Source organism: Bactrocera oleae, chromosome 2, assembly GCF_042242935.1.
Source record: "Bactrocera oleae isolate idBacOlea1 chromosome 2, idBacOlea1, whole genome shotgun sequence".
Lineage (NCBI taxonomy): Eukaryota > Metazoa > Arthropoda > Insecta > Diptera > Tephritidae > Bactrocera > Bactrocera oleae.
This window is the reverse complement of record NC_091536.1, coordinates 15,099,917-15,122,215: the sequence shown is the minus strand read 5'-3', so window position 1 is coordinate 15,122,215 and position 22,299 is coordinate 15,099,917. Positions and strand designations below refer to the sequence as shown.

General features: G+C 32.7%; 1 protein-coding gene across 1 annotated transcript in view; it reads left to right on the top strand.

Annotated features, from left to right (window-relative positions):
- The window catches only part of side-VI (sidestep VI), a 201,664-nt gene that overhangs the window by 71,722 nt on the left and 107,643 nt on the right, over nucleotides 1-22,299 (top strand). Inside the window, exon 2 of the mRNA XM_036378077.2 lies at nucleotides 8,822-9,791. Within this exon, the coding sequence (XP_036233970.2) occupies nucleotides 9,689-9,791 (103 nt within the window). The 5' untranslated portion in view covers nucleotides 8,822-9,688. The remainder of the gene's footprint in view (nucleotides 1-8,821; nucleotides 9,792-22,299) is intronic.

Sequence of the window (22,299 nt, the reverse complement as noted above, 5' to 3'; positions counted from 1 at the left end):
GTGTAAGGAGTGCTCGCAAAAATTTAATGGCAAAACTTTTGGGAGAATGATGTAAAGATTATTTTCAATAATTTATATTTTTTATACATAAATATAAATATAGTTTATGAGATGAAATTCGAAAATTAAGTAAATAAAGTATATGCTCACAACCATTTTCGCTGTTAACCGTTTCTCTACTCGCTGTTTTGGAGAACTTAAACCTTGCAATCCATAAATTTAATTGTTCAAGAACATTTAAAGCAACGATGTTACTTGAAACTCAAGGGTTACTGTAGTGTTATTTGGCGTGGAGAGAAGCATTTCTCACCCAAGGAAAGCGGCGTAATACAGGGTCTACCAACAAGAACGACGGGATATTAAAATGAAATAAAACACTCAAATTTGGTTAAAGTGGGTTGGTCTTTTTTTTTTGTTTTTTGTTATGCAGATAATCTTCTGTCATTTTTTATTTGAATAAGGAAAGGAAGTTCAGGCCAAATTTCGATGAACCGATGCAGCATTTCGGCTGCCTGCCGCAACATTTTGTTGGAAATAATGATCGTCCGCGTCGATTTCATCAAATCCTGGTAAAAAAAAGTTGGTCAACATAGCACCAAAATTTTTCGACGTTTCCTGAACCACACGAGGATTTGACTCACCCCAATTGCGACTAGTTTGTTTGTTAACAAAGCCAGAAATAGACCTCATCTGAGAAAATGAGTTTTCGAAGAAAATCGACTTTGGTTTCCATCATTACAAATTGTCATTCGGCTTCAGTTCTTGTATTAGCACAATCTTATGTGGATGCAGAGCCAAATTCAACGACAAAGTTCGCCATATTGTCATTGGAGAGAGACCCAACTGTGGAGAACGTGAATTTACGTAATAATAATGTACAATTTCCAAGCATTGTACCCAAGTGAAACGTGACGTGATGAAATGAAAAAGCTGCCTGAACACACTGAAAATATTTGACACAAATCCGTTAAAAAATATGGCCGCCAAGAGCTATCTAAATCACGTCGTCCCTATTTAAAGACGCTGTACAATTGCGCGTCCAAAACGAATCATTGTAGCGCAAAGTTAGAGCGTACGTTTTGCAAGTCTGCTTGAGCAGCTAGTATAATAGTACGATTCGTTACTTTCTTACTCTTAACTACTTGTAATTGAAGGCAGCATATTCCTCGGAATGAAAAATATTTTTTTAGCGCTATTTTTTGACAGGCATACATTTCGTGGCATCTGCTCGACAATACCGATATATTGTTGTATAAAATTCAGGTCTTTTCATACAAGTCGTTATGACAAAATTTGTTTTTGCGGAGATAGTGTGAAATTTTATTATTTCGGTAGTTTATACCCTTCAAAATAATATACTAAAACTTCGAATCGATAGCGCAAATATTTTATGAGTTACAGCCATTTAAATGGTATCCGCTCAGTTCAATCCGGTCCATCAGTTTATCCTTAAAAACGTTTTTCTTGAAACAGCAATTTTCGAAATGGCAAAAAGTGATAACTCGAAGACAAATGAACCGATCGTCATTCAACTTTTTTTAAAAAAGGCCGCCACTTTGTCAATTTTGGATTTTTTTTTTGGTTGTAAGTTATTGTATTTTAGTTTAACGAGAATCCACGGAGAAGACCAGAATCACTGCAGCAGTGGAGAATTTTTTTTTTGAGCGCTTTTGGAGATCTCATATAATGCACAAAATATTAAATTTATTTTTCAACAAATTTCACTGTATATTCTTAAAAAACGTATAAATATACTTTGAAAATTTCAAAACAATCGATACAGTTTTTTTTTTGTTTTTTACTTCCTAAAACTTGGCAAATTTAGGCACTAGTTGTGCGCCTTGATTTTCCAGAGGAAAATGTAGAGAATAACTTAATTAGCAAAGAGAATTTTGTATTTCTTTTTGTTGCCTCGAGCACAAATCAATTGAAAAGAGTAGTTGTTTATTCATTTCAGTGATTTATTTTCAATCAGTAATATTATGGATATAACATCATATTTGAAAATAATTGTAATATACAAGTATAGGACATTTATTTTGAGTTTGAAGCACGATATGTTTTAATGCTTTAGTGTGCTGAGCGGTTTTTCGTTGAACTGGAATTCATTTGTTTTACACAAATATCAAAGCAATGTTTTTTCAGTCGGCATTATGCTTTGTCTATATCAAAGATCTCAAGGAAAAAGGTTGAAGTATGTCATCTGTTATCTAACTGGGCTATACAAAGGCATGTAGTGTAACCCAATAACTATATAAGATTTAGATCAGAGTATTAATGCTAATAGATAATTCCATTATCATGTGATATTTTTATGCATTATATGTATTTAATTTTTTAATTACACAAAACTTAGTATAAAAAGTGAAATCAGCAACAAAAACACAGACCAACAGCACAGTCAGCTAATCTTTTATTTTCACACACTATTATTTAAAATATTGTATAGGGTCAATTTCCTTCGCTTATGTAATACATACAATGTATGTATGTACATGCAAGAACATATACTTTCATTTATACCCATCTTTGTCCCTGGGGTGTGACTTTATTTTCTCAGAAAATTAACATAGTAAAACTTTAGCAAACTTTTCGAGTGAAGTTTTAGTTACACACCAACTTAAGTTCTCTAACACTTTACGTTGCGCACATAAGCACACCTGCAACACCAGGTAGGAAAAACCGTTTCACTTCATCACAGTGTGTAGGTGACAGAAATTGCCATAAATTTTGATATGAATTGTTTAGTACAGCCACCATGAGACAATATTATTTAGTAAATAAATATAAATCATGATTACAAAGTTTTCGCGTATTGTTCTAGAGCGGATATTTGCCAGGTTGCTAATTTTTAGATAATATATATCATATTAACACAGAAGCAAAAACTGGATGTATATTTGATTAAACCAAAGCTAACATCACTTTTTAGTATTGCAAGGTGAGCGCGAGAAACAAGAATGGTTCAACACTGAAGTATTAAGAAAGCTTGTAATTCCCTACAGGTAGCTATATCGAACCCATGTTCATTAGTGCATACGCATGTTTATTCCTCATGATTTTATGTGTATGTATGTATATGTATATGCGATCCATACATTTACTTTTCTAATTTTGTTCTCACAACCTTACCACGTTGTTGTTAAGTTTAAGTTGGCATTAGTGTTGGTTACTTGTTGGTAGTTCTGCACATATGTACGTATGCATGTAGGTACCATATGCACATATATAATTGGTGGCAAGTAAGCACTTGATATCCAGGAACATTCCTACGTGTGAATATGTTATATGATGCAGGTGTTGCGCAACACCTGGCGCATAAACTTTTACAAAATGTAAATAAGGTAATGAACTTATGGATTTCTATGTGTGAATAAGCGTTTAGAGAGAATTGCACATCTGTTCTCGCGCGTTTGAAGAGCTGAAATTTTACATATAACATGTCTATCTTTCAGTATAATATTAAACTAGTCAGAAAACTTCCAGTGCTAAAAATAGCAGAGTTATATAAATCATATGGAAGTTGCGGCCTGAACAAACTCTTAATTTAAACTGTTGCTGAGAATAAAAATTGAACTGGACGATTGTATAGTCATTTTGATTTAGTGCGAAACTGATTCATTTCCAATTCAATATTGCATGTAAAGAAGACTAGTGGGCTGACTAGTAGTGCTTGCTTTACTCTCATTTTGAAGTACTTAAGAGCTTGTCTTTACTACTATAGAATATTCTATTTATAGGAACATATAACAAGTGGTGGTATTTTCATTTTTAATTCAGTGTTAAGAAGTAAAAGAATAAAGTAAGCAATTTTTGTAGATAAAAGAATAATAAATGGCCATAAAATAAGCTTTGACATCGCACTTTGTGAAATTTTTCTTCTTTAAAATACTTTAAAGAACATTTCCACATACGAGTGCTATTTATGTTGTTTACAGTAACTTAAAATATTCACCTCAGCCATACAAACTGACCGATCACAGTACTTGTAAGGAATTATTGTATCGGCGAAGGTTTGGGTGCAACCGAAAAAAAGTTGTTTTTGTTGTTTCATACTAATATACTTACACTCAATTGGAATGATACTGTGTGCGAGGTGACAAAATGGCCAAGTCATTCTAAAGCGTCGCTGACGGTGAATAACTTATCTCCTCGGCTGCATTGTAGTGTTCTTTTCCTTAGGATGTACTAATGGTCCATAAAGATCTTTATGACAAATTTATACTATAATTGTTATCAGTTTTATTTATTTTGAAACGATATAGATTTTTTTACAACATGCTACTTTTGAACATCGTCTTTTAAATAATGTATCGAAATATCATCACTAACAATTTTAATATGAAAACGCAATGCTACTGATTGCGTTTTGCAGTCAGTAATTATAATTTTGCATAAAACTTAAGCTTAGTTCATTAAATTTTTATAAAGTAAATGTGCCGAGCGATCTTGAACTTTGTAGGATCAGGAAATCATGCATTTTTAAATGAAACTTGTATTTGAAGTAAGTCTAACATCTTAGTTAGATTTTTTAGAATATCTCGAAGCTGCATTACTCATCCAGAACCAAATTTACCTTTGTACAAATAAAAGATGCTTCCGAAATTAGCGACTCAATATTCATCTTACGTGATCTAATAACGCAACAGCTCAACTAATTGGGGCAACTAAGTGTAAGGGGAAACTTAACAAAATTTCGTATGCAATGAACTCGTAGTTACATATTTATTTCCGATATTTTGAAGTTACTAAATTTTGATATTTTCGATTTGATATAAAGGGGTTAATCTTTTCTAGAGGCATGAATTTCAGATAATTTTTGAAGTGTTGTAAAAAAGGCAATACGTATATTTACGAAACATTTTTCTATTAGTTATTTATCAACATTACAAGAATATGGTAGAGGAAAAAAAAAATCAAAAATTAAAATAAATTCAAAATTTCCAAAATTAACAGCTGATCAAGTGCGGGTTCCAACAAATTCGCACGTGACCATAGCCACGATTTATACAGTCCTAGCAATTCAAAAGTCAATAGTCATGAATAATATCGCAATGTCTGTGACTACTGATATTGTTTTTTGACAAAACGGTGACTTTTCTTTTATTATATCGAATATTTTACAAATAGCAAAAATATAAATTTGGAGATATGAATAGTTCGAGATATAGATAAGTCTTTAAAAAGACGGTATAAAAATTTCAATCGGTCCAGTAGAAGATTAGAAATCGTGCGTATCAATTTAAAAAAGGCAGTTACGAGAAAAACGCGTTTAAAGTTTCGTGAACTGACCGAACCAGTTGTAAATAATAAATAATTTCAATTTTAAAAAATACCTCTATTCTCTATGGCTAAATATTTTTGAATAGCTAAACTTTGAAAACTAAAAAAAAAATTGTTTTTTTACCAGTATAACAAATATTCAATCGTATAACTTCTAACATCTTGAGAACCTTAAAACAAAAATTTTCAAGAAAACAAAACAATATTAAAATTTTTTTTTATTTTTACCCAAAATAAGTTATATTTTTTTGAATACTTACATACTGAAGAATTTTGAGGAAAAAAAATTGTATTTGTAAAGCAAAGTCCACTCGAAGGGGAAATAATATTCGACAAAAAAATATTCAACCAGTGAATCGGTAACCCAAGGCATTAACTTTTGCAGCACTTATATTTACTTTTCGCCTTCAGTCATCACTCGTGCCATAAACCGATCTGGCCTTCTATGGCGGTAAAAGCAAATGCCATTGTGATGGATTTGCGTGTACAAACACAGGCACACGCACATATCCACACTTACCCACACACAGCCACCGTGGGTATATATTATTTTCATTAATTAATCATGCCCCCGAGGAAGACCTCTTATCTCCAGCCTCGATTGGCGTAAATGTGCAGTGTAAGTCACAACTACATACATACAACTTTACACATTTATATGTGTATATGTGGCGTAAATAGTGTGCCCGAAGCACACACATACAATAATATTATTATTGTTGTAGATATCACATACATACAAGTATTATACATAATAGAATAACGAAAGCTGCAATGAAATTAGAAAAAAAAAACAAAAACAATGAATGAAAACAACAACACAATGAGCTAAATAAAATAAATGAATCGCGAAAAAGCAGCATAGCGTTGCACCATTATTATTGTTTGCTTCTGTGTGCGTATGTATGTGGCAACGGGTGAGGGTGTGCATGTATACTTGTTGGTTTGTAAAAATCCCCGCAGTGACAATATAAATATGAAAGGAGATTTGCTGCAAGCTCGATTGTCGCTATAAAAAGCAATCTCATAAGCGCACTTACACAAACTCACATTTAATAGATTATGTGTGTAGGCGTGTATGCACGCGCGCGCTAAATGAGAAATGACCCTGGTCTTGCAGTATAATTATTTTCATTTTTTTTTTCAAATTTATTTACAGTATATTTCTTTGTTTTGCAAACGGCTTTGACTTAATCGCTTTTTATGTCTTATTCACCCTTTATGCCTTTGTTTTAATCCGCAGAAAGTTGTCGCTTCATACTTTTTGGCGTATAAACGTTTTTTTTTTAATTCCTGTTTTATTTGCAGTTGACAGCTCCGTTATTTTGGATTTAATTGTGGGGTTAACGCAGGTAAAAAAAAAGATTTTAACCGAAAGATTAAAAAATAATTTATTTTAAAAATAAAATTTAAATAAATATAATATTATGGTGGGATAAGGTTGTATAATACTTTTTATAGTCGATTGGCTAGTGTTTTCAACACTATTTCTCTGTACATAATTCACGTGGTAACGCTGAATTTTCTTGTTTTCAAATTTGTTAGAGTTTCAAAAAAGTGAAAAACTGAAATTTCGAAAAAATCCCCACAGCGGTACTTGGGCCAGGCAATTATTTAACGTTATAATTTTGGTTATTTGATTTCAGGTGACACCGAGTTATGTAACATGGGTTCTCAAAAATAAGTGTTAACTGTTTCATCAGAAAAAAAAGGGAAAATTTGACTTTGTTTTACACGAATTAATCCTACGCCCGCACCTTAAGCTTACAATATTATTTAAGTGTTATCATATCATTTTAAATAATCTTCATATTTTCTTTACTTGCAGACTTCCGTTCACCTTGATTGCACAAGTAACAATGCAAAGCGGCTCAGCCCAATTTTGAGCTCAACACTGTGTCAACAGCTCACACATGCATACACAAAAAAGTCCAACCGCCAGATAGCAACGCTTAAAATATGTCAATTTTCTCGTACAATCGAAATGAAATTACTAATGCTTACCGCTGTGATCATGCCACAGAATAACGCTTTTGAATGCCGCAAATGCCTGAAGTTACACGCGTGAAGAGCTCCATGCTGCGCCCTTTATAGCAAAACAGCACTGAATTGTGCAAAACTTGGCTGCGCGCATTTCTGTGCATTTCTGTTGCATACTTTTAGGTGTATAAATAATCAGAAAATGTGAATGTGTGCGGTATTTCGCATTTTTCTCGTTAATCGCGCAAAATTCTGCAGCTCGATGAGTACAACCGCTGCGCTTTAGAAATACTTTTATTTTTCGCTAATACGCCATTCAGGCATGTACCATATGTAGATATTGCTGTAGGCCTATTTGCATATGCATATTTTGAAGTTAACGGCTATTTATATGGAGCGCAATTTTCAGTAAAGCTGTCAAAATTCAGAGTTGGTATAGTGGGCCTAATGGAAAAAAAATTAAAAATATTTTTTTAACGGTGTTAATATAAACATACCTACTTTATACAAAATTATTGACAGATAAAAATTCCGAAGATGAAGACAGATTTTTGTAAGACGTCAAATTACTTGAACTTCTAATCTTCAATTATCGAAAATTGGGTATATTTGTTCACTGTCTTCTGCACATAATACTTTTACAGAAAATTCAATTAAAATGTTCAGGGATCGGTTTCCTATATATATTATGTATTTTTATAATGTCAGGCATTTAGAATGAATGGTTCGGTAAGTAGTTGTCGAGAAATTATCGTATTTAAAAACCTTCTTAGTATAAAATGATTCATTAAAGTTATCTAGAAATAATCGTTTTATTTTCTTTTTGGATTAACTAACACCCTGGCTCTAAATAAATGTCAATATTCGCCGACAGGCTACATATATTACTAACTTTAAGTCACAGGATTGTAATTTTTGTTTTCTAATTTCAAAGAATGTTGTATATCGAAAGACATGAGCTAAAAGTAACCAATCGCTTCTGAATAAGCCACTAGATTAGATCAGACTAGCGCTATGAAAAATTAGCAATGATAAATTAGTACATGCCTTTAAAGGAAAGTGTTGGAAGCTAGTTGGTTGTAGAGATAAAAAAACAATGCAGAAGCCCTTTTAACTAAGTACAAGTATTTGACTCATATACAGAGAAATTTCCACATGTGTGGTGTGAGTTGACTTTAGGCTTTCGTTAAAGTTTAATTATTACGAAAATATGGGGAAATGAAAGTAAAGCTTAATGCTTGCGAGGGAAAAACGACTCAGCTGGAATTATACAGAAGTAGCATAAATATATATTAAGTGTTGGTGAAAGCCTTAAATGTTGCCATATAAACGCATATGTGCATGGGTATATTTTTCACTGTGTTACAAGGGGTAGTGTATTTTATTTGCGCATGTGTTAGTGCGATAAATGCGGCACGTGCAAATTTTTATGTGAAATTTTCATGAGCGCCAACATTGCCACTGCTTGCCTGCCACATAACTCAAATGCATATTTTTACCACCGTCAGCCATAAAAGTATGTACACATATAAATATGTATATGTATTATTTCTTACAGCATACCAGTGACAGCGACAGATGTGTAGGCGGGCGTTTGCGCCACCTCAATGTTTACATTAAAAAACCAGCAACAATGCGGTCGGATGTATGGTGCAAAAAGGACAAGAAATATTTGTGAAGTAAAATAGAAAAAAAAAATGAAAAAAAAGATAATGTAAATGTGTGAACGCATATCAAAAACTAACAATATTGTGCTGACACGTCTGCAACAATGTCCCTTGTGGAACATAACTAAACCAAAGTACTGAGCTTGAGCAGGCGACCAGCTGCATGCCAGGTGTGACGTATATGACATGTTGAACGCATGTGGCAACACACAACCGTCCAGCAGTGCACAAAAGATGCAATTTTAAAAATAAATTTAAAAATAATAAAATAAATAAATAAAATATAGAAAAATTAAAATTTCGAATAAAATATATGAAATGTATAAAGCGGGAAAACAATGCATTAAATAATCACAGAGAAGATTTAAATTCATAAAAAAAATAACAGTAAATGCTTGTGTGTGTAAAATACTTGTAATAATCTCTAATAAAATAAGTAAAATTCAATTAAATAAATTAGAAAATAAAAGTGTAACAAAAACAGAAATGTAACTAGCGTAGAATATATGTTAATAATAACAATAACATAAATTAGTTAATTAAAATTTGGTGTACAAATGAAAACAAAGTATATATTAAATTGCAATATACAAATAACAAAAAGCTAATTAAGAATTCAGTTTGAAACTTCAATACTTCAAAAAGCTAATATAACAACAAGCAGCAACAATATATTACACACATTTACAACAGCAGTCAATTTATAACCTTGCTGACTGAGTGCTTTTTTTGCCGACTTAACAGCAGCGATCACACACATGATCACAGCTATGGAGCGCGCTTTGTCGATTCTGTTATGCCTCAGCCTAACAACTTTGCAGTTTATTTCAACACATGAACATGGCGATGGCTTCAAACCAGGTGAGTGGATAAGTTTTATAAATAAATATGCCATAGCTACACAGCTACAGGGTGTTGTATGTAATATGTATTTAATTATGAAAGTGTAAAATTTACCAAAGTAGCAAAGTTATACCGCTTATCTATATTCTTCCATTAAACTAACATATGTACAAATGTAATAATATCCATCCAGCCAATGGAAAAACATTCGGTTTCCCAATACTGAAACCGCTAGCCATAGTTGTCAAACGAAATAAGTTATGTGAAACAACTTGAAAATAAATTGCATCTACTTCATTCTTGTATACTCATGTATGGGGTATTCTTGCTTTGAATTTAATTTCGCGTAATATAATATATGTATAAACCTACTAGTTCTTAGTAGTGCCAGATTGAGGTTCGGATTAGTTTAAGCGGAAGTATTCATCTCACAGAACGCCAATGCTCTTTGCGAACTTTAAGAGCGATTTCATATTTAATTTTGATTCTTTATCTAGTTCCTTTAAGTCCCAGATATTTGAGGAGAGTTTCAGATAATCCTAAGCAGAAGCAGGGTATATCTCATGCATATTTCCCTGTATCTTCTACATGTATCGTCGTTACTTATGCCCATTCGGCTCGCATGTGATGCCATTAGGTTGTGACCTGTCAATAGGCCAACAACAGGCTGCATTCCTTTCGAGACAATGTAAATAAAATTTGACGTATTGAAAAATCTCTCAACAACACTGGTATCATGCTCGGACACATTTTTATTTATTATACACTTGAGTATTATACAGGAGACCAAGATGGTTTATGAACCAATGAAGAACATGGAGGACGATATGAAAATAATTTATCTCAATTTTTATTTATTTATTATATGTAAAACCGGTTCCGTTACGATTATCTGACTGCATTGGGCATGAACACTCAAGTTCACATTTACATCGGCTGTGGCAGTCTAAATATGTTCTAGGTTGGAAACTCATTATTCTTAGAAAGTAATTGCGAAAACAAGGTTATAAAGCAGTTTCTCTTTCGTTATAGCTGTCTTCGAATCGCCTTTCTGTGCTCGCTTTTACACTCTTGTCAAAAAAATTACATGTAAAAGCAATCGCAAAGTTATTGAGTTGAATTCCTACAAGAGAGTATGCGGTTACCACATTAAAGTGTTATAAACGCTATCAAGTTTTGTTTTGCATATTTTAGATTAGTTTTACTATTGCAAATGATTCAAATGACAAATGAAAATACAATTTTTTATTTAAACACAGAAACTGAAAATGAATTATAAAAAAATATAATTTCTTCTTTAAAAAAGAATCATAACACTATTGCGCATGCATCAGCTGATATGTTAGCGAGGGGTTGCACCACAAGTGCTGCCCGTTTGTTTGAGCATCTGGTATAGTTTGTTCGATTCGCTGGAGAGTAACGCTTTGCGAAGCGAAGACAGCTTATAATATGTTTCTTCAATGATCTAAGTCTTGGTAGGATAATTTAATATTGAATGATTTTCAATGACTTATTTTAAGTGAAGTTATCTTACTTATTCCACCCCTTGACATAAACTGCTGTTGTACGGTTATAAAAGCGACAATGCATTTGTGATGATATTATATTATGTTAATACATGAAATTTAAGAATTAAAAATTCCTTTTTACTCTACTACTAAATCAAACTTTTTACATAAATCCGCTCTGTGCCCCAGCTCCAACTATGCGTAACTGCATTTACGCTACCACTCCCCCCGCTTGTATTATCATATAATCATATATGGTATTAAATAAAAAAATGTTGCTTTTGACAACAAAATACGGTAGATAATATTGTGAATAAAGTCTCCCCTGTGAATATTGTACTAAACCATTGCGTCTTCGCGCTGACAACAAAATCTAATTAACTCGGCTAATTCCCAAAGTCGTTGCAAAGGTTGCCATAACAGTATAATAGTAAACACACAGCAACTGAGTGAAGGTAAAACAGTAATTTTGCGTTGTTGACCCTTGTTGCAAAGTGTCTGGAAAATATTGTGAACTTAAAATGGCAGCAGTAATGCGGGGCGTAGGTTGGAGGCGATGGCGTCACCCGTGATTGCCCTTAGCAAGTGTTGAAGACATTTTCGGTGTTATATAACATTGTAAGTGTTGTGATGTGTTAAAAAAGTATAATTATTTTCTAAAGTCATTCGATCCACAATTTTAATTAAGTGCCTTATTAAAATTTTGTACAGCGATTTAAAAAATCCTGTGCGCAACATATAGTCGCAAATAGTGATTGGATTTTTTTATAATATATTATACTTCATAAATTTGTCATTGTGTGTGTGCAAAATGTTATGTTGTCACCTGTCACGTATTATTTGATAATGATTTCGCCTCTATTATATATATATATATCTTCTATACTTATTACTTCTTTGCATTAAAGTATGATAGATGAAGGTTACGAGCGTTGCCTTTTATATTTCGATATTGGAGAATTAAGAATTAATCATCAAAAATCGCTTTATTGTTTTTTGAAAAGCTTTCGATTTTCGACACTCTGATTGAGGTATCCCCAAAACATACGTTCTGAACACAACAACCACCTCTTTAGGTGTAAAGTAAGTAAGTGTGTAAGTGCGACTCATCGAATCTCTGTTCCGAGTCCTCAAAAATGCAGTTTATTTCAGTCGATGTGTGAGAGCACGCATGGTCGCGGTTAAGGGTGATCCGTCTTCGGCCTTTGGTTTTCCTGATTTCTTTAAAGACTACTGGCAAACAATTTTTTTTTCAATTTATTATAAAGAACCTAAATATTATAGCAAAGCAGTTCAAAGACAGAGAACTGTTTAGGGTCTCACATTTTAGCGGCATCAAAGTATGTACTAGGTGTCTGAAATTCGATTTCGGCACAATTATGCATCAGCCAATTAAGGAGCTCATATCTTTTGATAAGATAATACATATATAATATATATATATATTAATTGTGGTCTTCAAAGTAAAACACTCACCGTGTTTACATTTCAAATGCGTTCTGATTATAACACAAAATCATCGCTGAAAACTCCTCGATCAATCGTGGACGTAAAGCATCTGCCGATCACAGAAATATTCCGCTTCTGCGTTCACAACAGCAGCGTTTTTTGCATTAAAGGTAAAGCATTTAAGAGATGACTTTGTTAATAAATAAAATCGTCAAATAGAACACGAAGAAATATGCAAATAAATACATATGAATGTTGTATGTGTATATGTATATGAGTAAAATACATAAACCAAAGAAAAATATGTTTCGTTTATTTGGCATGCATATAAAAATAAAACAAATGCCAACAACAAAGTCAGTACCGAGAATGCATGCATAACATATACAATATTTATATACACAGCTATATATATATATACATGCAGGTATTTACCCAAGCAATATGTACAATGCAAAATAAATAAGCGACGGGAATTCATAGCCCAAGCACGCAAACCAACGCAAATGGCAGCGCTGGGCAAATAGACGCACACACACACACCGGTTTTATATGGGGCACTGGAGACAATGCGATGCAGAGGTTCCCTCAAAACACAAACACACACACCCCCCCCCCCCCCCATAAATGTTTATATTGGGGGAAGCGTATTGGGTTGTGGATTCGGCATAAATACAATTTTTTTGTTTTGTTTAAAAAGGCGGTGTATGTGTTTGCATAAAGCAGATGTCTAGCCAGGAAATTCATTGGTGTTGCAAATTTGGTATTCTGTTCAAGAGACTGGCTAAAATGATTATGTCGAAGATATTTATTCATACTGTCTTACAGTACTTTATATAACAGTGCGAACAACGTTTGAAATATTTCTTAATATCATTTAGTTGCACCACTTTTGAAGCATTGCATTCTACAACTCATGGGGTTTCTCTTTAAAGTTATCGCACATGCGGGCGATCCAATATGTTAGGCTTTGCATTCGATATAATTTTGAGTGATATCATTATTAAATATGAATCATCAAAAGTAGATATAGCCATAGGTGGAAAGCTGTATGCTACCGTACAGCAATATCTCATGATTGTCAAATATTTTTTTCATTATTCGGTTATTCGCTATATACAAGTGGATTAAGCATATGCTAAAAACTCATATAATTCCATACTTATTTGGTAAAGAAGTTTATATTGTTTATTATGATTTTGGGATATTGAAAATCGGTTTCAATTCCATTTACATTTATTATTTTACCTAACATCTATTTAAAAAAATATATTTTATATATAATTAATGTGGCAACCTTGTTGCATTTTTTACTTTACTATACTATTAAAAGCTCTGTAGCTAAAATTGACGGCACTTCGAACGTAATATTTATTTCAAAGAGGCTTTTATTATAAGTCAAGTTCATTGAATATTATATAATATAAATTATAAATTTTAAGAGAATATGTAATATGTTTCTTACGTGCAGTGTATTGGAAGCTACAAAATTTTTGGAATGACAACTGTGTGACATTTTAGAATTTAAAATTTTTAAATACAATCAGTATGGCAACCCCATAACATTTTATGCTTAAATAAGAGTTTGTTTGTCGCAACATATAACAATTTGTAAAGCATATTTTCAAACTAACCCATCTTTCCAAAAAAGTTTGCGGATGGCAACCCCACTAATTATATATATTTTTTTTTTGAAATAATGATTTGAATAATTTTCCAATATTTTGGCTTATATTGTATATTTTTTATGCAAGCACAAGTGACAACCTTTATTTCAATTATGATCTACCTAAATTCGTAAAGTCGACTGTTATTAAAAGCGAGATTTTATAAGTGTTCTATCTTAAAGGTTCTAATTCACTACAAATTACATTCTGGTTCCAAAAATTATCTTTCCTTACTTTTACTCATCACTACAGGGTCATCGTCATTGTTAATATACTAAATAACAGCAATTTGGTAGCATTATTAATATACGACATGCTGTTGGTACTTTTATTCCCAAACAGCCACCGAGGCACATGCATTACTATGATAGTGCAATATCTCCCACCCTTCTCTCAAATTGTATGAGCGCTACAAAGCACAGAAAAATAATAGCCAACCATATACATTCACATGAATCAGCAGAATAAGCCAACTGCCCGGCTAGCAGTATAATAAACAAAAAATAACACTATGTTTGTTAAACGCATGGAGGGCGGGAGATAGGATTTTGGTGCTCTCCTATACTATGCACGAGTATATGTGGGTGTGTGTCAAATAATGCACAACCAGCATAAAAAATGACACAATTCACATAGAAAGTTTGCAGTAAAAAGCGCTGCGGGTTCAGCAGGAGCCGGAGGGATACGGCAAGAAGCAACCGCATTTATTATGCGTATGTGTATGCCAGGCCAAAATATGATCTTCTCGTAAAATAGTGAAAAGTTGTAAATGGAAGCAACGGGAAATATGAAATGTAATATTAGAGTGGAATGTTATGAAATGAACGTTGTAGACGATTGGACAGTGAAAGGGAAGAATGCGTGGTTGTCTATAGACTGCTGGCTACTATTATACGAAATGGTTACAACTTATTCAGGCTATAATAGTTGCTATCTATCTAGTTAATATTTTGCTTTTAAGTGTTGAGATTTATGTATATACATACAGTTAAATTGAAAATGTGCTAAATATAGGAAGCTTCACTGTCATACACTCTTTTTTTGTTGGTATATATTTTCGTAATAGCATTCAGTTATTACTGTGTTTAAATACAAAAAATACGTCGTTAATCGTAGAGGGAGCTCTCAATTAGTATATCATTTGACAAGTGCTTCCAGAAGTAGGACTTTACAGTACTGTGACAGTGTTGTTTGAAGCTTTAGTAATTATGCTATTATTATATAAAGGCATCTCATCCTGGATTTGCTTTGAGAACATATCATTTTCGGAATAAAATTTCTTTCTTGGACTTATTTTGCTTCCAAATTATCACTACAAATGACCCTTCGATTTTGTATGCATTTACCATAGTAAGATGATATATTGGTGATGTTTTTACATAGTTAGTACAACTAATTTGTTTATCTTAGTCTCTCAATTTTTCTGATATATACTGACGACGGACATACAGACTTGGCTACATTAACTCAGCTTGTAGCAAACTCAATATACCCTGTTCACTGTATAAAAAGTACCTGAATTTCTGCGCGTAGTCCAAGCCATTAAATGCTAATTGTATGCTGTGTATGCAATTGAGCTTTAAAAGTAGTTTCAATTGTGGAGGCGCTTTGAGATTGTACAAGTATTAATCAAATAAAGTTTTGGGACTCTAATTTAAATAGTGCAACAACTACAAAGCGTTTACATTCTGTAATAAAAACAATATAAAAGCAAACCCAGTACAGTCTATCTGAAAATGCATGCCTTAAAAAACATTGTTGGAGCCGGTTAATATTAGATTTTACTACTTTCAAACGCTTTACTCATAACCAAATTAACCTCAAGGTTCAATCTTATAGTTCGGTAGTGCGTTTGAATGCCATACTTTTATTTGCGACTAATTGAAAAATAATTGCAATAAGAACACCCACATGTGAAAATATTAATATAAGGGCAGCAATAAAAAGGTAAAACGTATATATAATATATGTTTTTCGCTTTTTGAATTTCGACAACCTTAAATTAACGACACGCACACTAATAGACCTATGCAGACATGAAGATAGATAAGTTTGAACTGCAAAAGATCTCGGTTCGCAGCCCTTTTATTGCGTGACCAAATAAGCTAATTGCAAAATAATTTTCAATAATTATATGTTATATCTTCGTTTAAAGTTGTCAGACATGTATTTTTTATTATTTGCTAACAAAGAGTAGCTAGGCTTTGATAGAAAGCGCATAATGTGAGGGTGCGTTGAATAATTTTTAAGCCTAGGGAAAGTTTGGTGAAAATTTCAGAGTAAGCGGTTAATATTTTGCACCAGTCTTCGCGCTCACCTAGCACCTTTAGGTTTGGTTTTTTCTCAGGTTAACCAAGTAATAAATTTTTTACTTACTTTCTGCATACGTGTTTGTGTATTTTTGAGTTAGCAGCATTTGGATCCACCCTCGTAAGCCTTTTTATTTTGATCAGCTGCGTTTTCCCACACTCACTGACCGCAATAATGTCATGCAACGGTGGTTTGGAGAAGTTACTACAGCAATAACAACCACAATAAACACACCAAAACGTGACTTTAACCGGTTTTTGCTTTTGCTTTAGAAAAGTAAATAAAACCTAGTAGTCAAATAAAATATTAAAAAGTTGATTAGTTTGATGAACAAAAACGAATATCCCGGAAAGGAAACGAAAAGTTGGAAAGAAAAAAAGAACACGTATAATAGAAGAAAGAAGTATGAAAGCGACGATAGCAACCGAGTGTAAAAGTTTTGTTTATTTTGATTTTGAATAGCCTAGTTGGAAAATATATTTTTCTGCTGGCAAACTTGTATATAGAATAGAAATAAAGTGAGTTTTACACCGCGATCTAAGATCCATTGTGCACTCCACTCTTTCACAACGACTAACATAGGCCTAGCACTTTATAAAATTCTAGTAAAACACATCTGCTGAAATTATGTTTTTGTTTTATTCAAAATTGGCTTTATTCATCAACACAATCATTCCAGCGCCGTTCTAACATTTCAATACCACTTTTGTAGAGCGATTTGTCTTTTGCCTCAAAATAAGTCTCATTTTCAGTGATAACCGCTTCGTTCAAGCGAAATTTCTTACCGGCGAGCATTTTTTGAGGTGTGCAAAGAACCAATAGTCGCTGGGAGCAAAAAAAATTCCGATTTTTTACGTTTAAACATGGTCAAACACTGCACAGAAGTATCAACACTTTGCTGCTTTTGGTACACAGTTGGCAAACGCGGCACCCACTTTGAACAGAGTCTCATCATGGACAAGTGCTCATGAAATATAAAGCCAAGACGTTTTTGTTTTAATCCTTACGATGTCAACTATATCACGGAACTTCACGTTCTGATCATTGAGAAAGAATTTGTGTATTTTTTATGTTTTCTGGTGTTGCAGCCTCATTTGCACGCCCATTGTGTTTTGTATGATTGGTTTTTCTACGACCACGTTTGAAGTCAGCAGACCAACGTTTTATTGTAGTTTCTGATAGTGCTGAATCCACATAATACTTTTTACGCCATTGTTTCGCTTAAACGGTATTTTTTCCCACCAAAAAGCAGTGTAAAATTAAAATATACAAATAAATAGAATGTCATGAAATTTTAACAGCTGTCATTTGAGGGTTAGACCAACTAAAAATGAGGTGAATTCAATAGATGTGTTTGTTTTTTTTTTATTTTTTAAATCATTTCACTCATATTGGAAAACCCTTTATTTGTGTGTTGAAGCATGAAAATAGAAAAGTAATAATAAATGTGGCATGTGGGTATGAAAATTGCTGGAAAACTTTTTCTGGCATTGTAATCAAGCAAGTTCGTCGAAGAGTGAAAATAAAAGAGAAGGACACAAGTAAAAATAGTTCATGAAGAAGAAATTCAACTGCTATCAAGAAAAAAGTAAAACGAAAGCAAATAAGAAACATAAATATAGAAGATATTGCAAGAAGCACCTTGTGTTAGATAAAAAATTCAGTTATTAAATTTTGAAAATGTCATTTCGTTAACCGTTTCTAAAATCATCTTCATTTTGCGCTATTTTTATGAGTGAAAAGTTCACACTGTTTTCTATTATAACTTGTGTAGTGTAAGTGACTTATTTTTTTTAAACACAAAATCATACCGAAAGCACACTATGGCTTAACGAGGACCGTGAATCCTGCCAACTCTATAAGAGAAATTGAGGAAATATCATATTCATAATATTAAAAAAGAATATACGAGTATATATAAAACAACAGGATAACTGAAAATAAAAAGCATAGCAAGCACTTTTGCTTAAATTAAAACTTATTCAGTCTGGGCCTAGCGGGCAAATGTGCTCAAATGCCAAATGCAGCAACAGCTGTGACACTGTCATATGCATATGCCAAACTGTTGGCAATTTGGTGTCACACGAACAACTGCCATATGTGGCATGTAGACGTGTTGGTTTTTGTGGTGTGTGTATATCGGCTGGTGGCAGTGCAAGGAGATGAGCGCCATGCTGCATGTGCTGAATGTCAATCAGGCAATGTGTCGCTTTGGATGAGGTGAGCTGGCTGACAACGGACAAGCTGGTAATTGCCACTCACCATCGGTGTTTATGGTTGAACATATTGTACATATATTTCTGCTGCAATACAAATAAACATGTATAAGTATATATGTATATGTGATAAGGAAGGTGGAAATAAATACACACAACAAACTCCGAATATAATGTATATAATTTTATTAGCACAGCTTTGAGGCTAAGTTATATAATAGTTAGAAATATATAGGAGTCCCCAAAAGCGAAATATATGCGCAGATATCTCTCTGTTTGTCTTAAAATATGAATATATATACTATATATGAGAAACATATGTACATCTGTTATCGTTAAAATTGTCACAATACTACACAGTTTTTTATATTTTTAATTTTTATTTTTTGGAAATATTACAAATGCTATAACATTACATGGTGGATAGTGGCATTAAAATACTTGTGGCTCTGCTGCTGAAATAAATTTTTAAAAAATTTTTGTATATTTTTTTATACGCTATATTATAAAATATATATGTATACAAATGAAAAACTGAGTCGATTTAACCCTGTCTGTCCATCTGTATGTCTGTATATACGCGGAATAGACCTTCAGTCTTTGATATATCTGTCTGTTGCTTTGTACACGTGTTTTTAAGCCGCTTGTTTGTCAGAACCGCTGATATTATACCACTTTAACATACAAACTGATCGATTACAATCAAGTTTGAAATGTAATACTTTTTATTTGTGAAGGGCAGTATAGATTTGGTGCAACCGTAGTTGAAGATGTTTCTTGTTTAAAATTATTTAAACATTTCATTATATTTAACTGTCTTAAAATGCATTCTTAATATTATTATCGATCCACGACCTCATGTCTCAGAGCTGATATAATTAAATATCTAGTCTAAAGCGAAATTTGAACTCTTTGATCCTCTCTTTTTGAGGATCTTATTTATACATGGTGATATCATAGTTTTACTTTAAAGCAAATAAATATTGTTAGCGACCTGGAGAGTTTCTCGAAACAATAACATTATAGATACCATATGAGTACAGATTTATTTGTACTTTTTGGCTATGTTTTACAGGAAAAGTGCTTTTCGTGATCAATTTTTTACTTTAATGAGCCATTGGTAAATAAATTTGCAACCCAATATTTATTTAAAGATTTATTTTTTAGTATTTAACTACTTAAGTGCAGCAAAAAACTTTTCCGAATTCTGTCACTCATTTGTGATATGACAAAACTACTCGCATTCGAAGCAGCTTGTATGATTTAGTCTGCGACTTGCGTTTCAAAATAATATTCACATGTTTGCAAAATTTTTTCAAAATTGCAACTATTTTCGACTTTAATTGCCAAGTAATTTGTGCAACATGCTAACTTGCAACAAACGAATGCTTCAATTTATTTCACTGACTGGGCTGAATACAGTTAGATGGGTGGATATTTTAAATGTCATTTATAGTTTGGCATGTAAATTAAGCTACATACCAGCCACTCTATGCCTAATATACATGCTAGTGTTTTCAGAACGATTTTCGATTTAAAATTTTAGTTCACAGAGAGTAATCGTATGTGACAGTAAATTGACTCGAATATGTTTGATTGACTGTTTGCGGGTGAAATGTGGTTAGTCATGGAAGTGTGACAGAGAGGTATGCAAATACTTTTTAGATGCCTGTATGTATGATTGTGTGAATAAAAGAGTAGACATATTTATATATATATTTTATATATGTGTAGCTATAAAATAATTAGTTGACATACATTTCTATTTATTCGCCTATAAAAGTAACAAATAGTATGACAGCGGTTCTACTGAAGGGCTAAAGTGTAAATTTTATAATTTACTCGGTAGAATTCAATTAATTTTTGAGCACTTTTAATAAGCTTTTTTTATTCGTTTCGGTGAGCACTTTATAGTAAATATTTTCCGCAAAGCTCCTTCAATAGCATTTTTGTTAATAATAATAATAATATAATTTGAGTTTTTCATTATAAAAAGCTTTTAGAACATTTTAACCCTTAATTTCTTCCTAGGTTTCTTCATTTGATTACTTCTGTGAAAGCAAGAAACCAGTGAATATTCAGTATCATCGGATTTTTGCTAATATATTTATGCAAACTTCAATATATTTGAAAAACATATAATAGTAAAATAGTTATGGCATTTTAATATGTACAAATAAATATGAATATTGTGCTTTATCCACAAACATTTAACTGCCTCCTCCTACTACAGTGACACCAAATATATGTAAAACATTCGAATCTTATACTTATAAAATCATTAGGAAACGCTTCCACTCATTCTATTTCAGTCATACGCTTAATCCTTATTTTCATACACACTTTACATCACCAAATGAATAGAAATTTCACCTTCAACTGGTGCTGCCAGGCTTATATTGTAGGCAAACAATAAAACTCACGCATTAGGGTAAATAAGTCGGGATTAGCACTAATGAAGTCTGCAAATATACGAGAAAATTAAACATAAAGTGACTTGTATGAGATAACAACAAATAGTAACTAAAAGTAAAGACGGACTAAGTTCGGGTGTAACCGAACATTTTATACTCTCGAAATTTGCAAGGATATAGGCCGAATAAATACCTTGAGGTCTTGTGAAAATTTCATATTCGTAAATAGATTACAATCAAAATTTTATCTTATTAACTTACATTCATTAGGATCACATATCATCACCAATATATAAGGAGTAAAGTCGACTAGATTTTTGAAAATTTTGATATTTGTTATATAGGGGCTAGGGTAAATTGTCTCCCAATTTTAGCCATTTATTATTAGAGAAACACGCTTTCTCAATTTCAATCAAGTAACTCATCTATTGACCGATATATGCGGTAATAAGCCTTTTTGTCTATTAGGTGTGCGTCCGATCAAAAATTATCAGGAAAGGATTTTCTCCAAATTTATATAATATATCTCAGAGAGACCGATATTTTTGAGAAAATGTTCGCAATAGTCAGTGGAGACCATGAATTCGGTACCTAAGGGCTTGAACAGATTGGTTCGACTTACTGAATTTGGTTGAAAGCGGTCGAACAGATCCCGAGATATGTGATTTCACCACTAAAGATGGGCGGTGCCACGCCCACCGTCCAATTTTGATACCTGCTCCTATAATGCCCATTGTGCCATCCTGGGTGTAAAATTCAATGTCTCTGACGCATTTAGTTAATCATTTACCTCACTTTTAGTAGTCTTTAACAAGACCGGTATATGAGGATTAGGCAGGGCTATTATCCGATTTTATCTATTTTTACACTATCTGTGCAAATCTGGGTGACATATCTTTATTGGTATGGGATATACATTATATACATTAAACTGATTAGGGGGCCATGTCCACTTTGTCAAG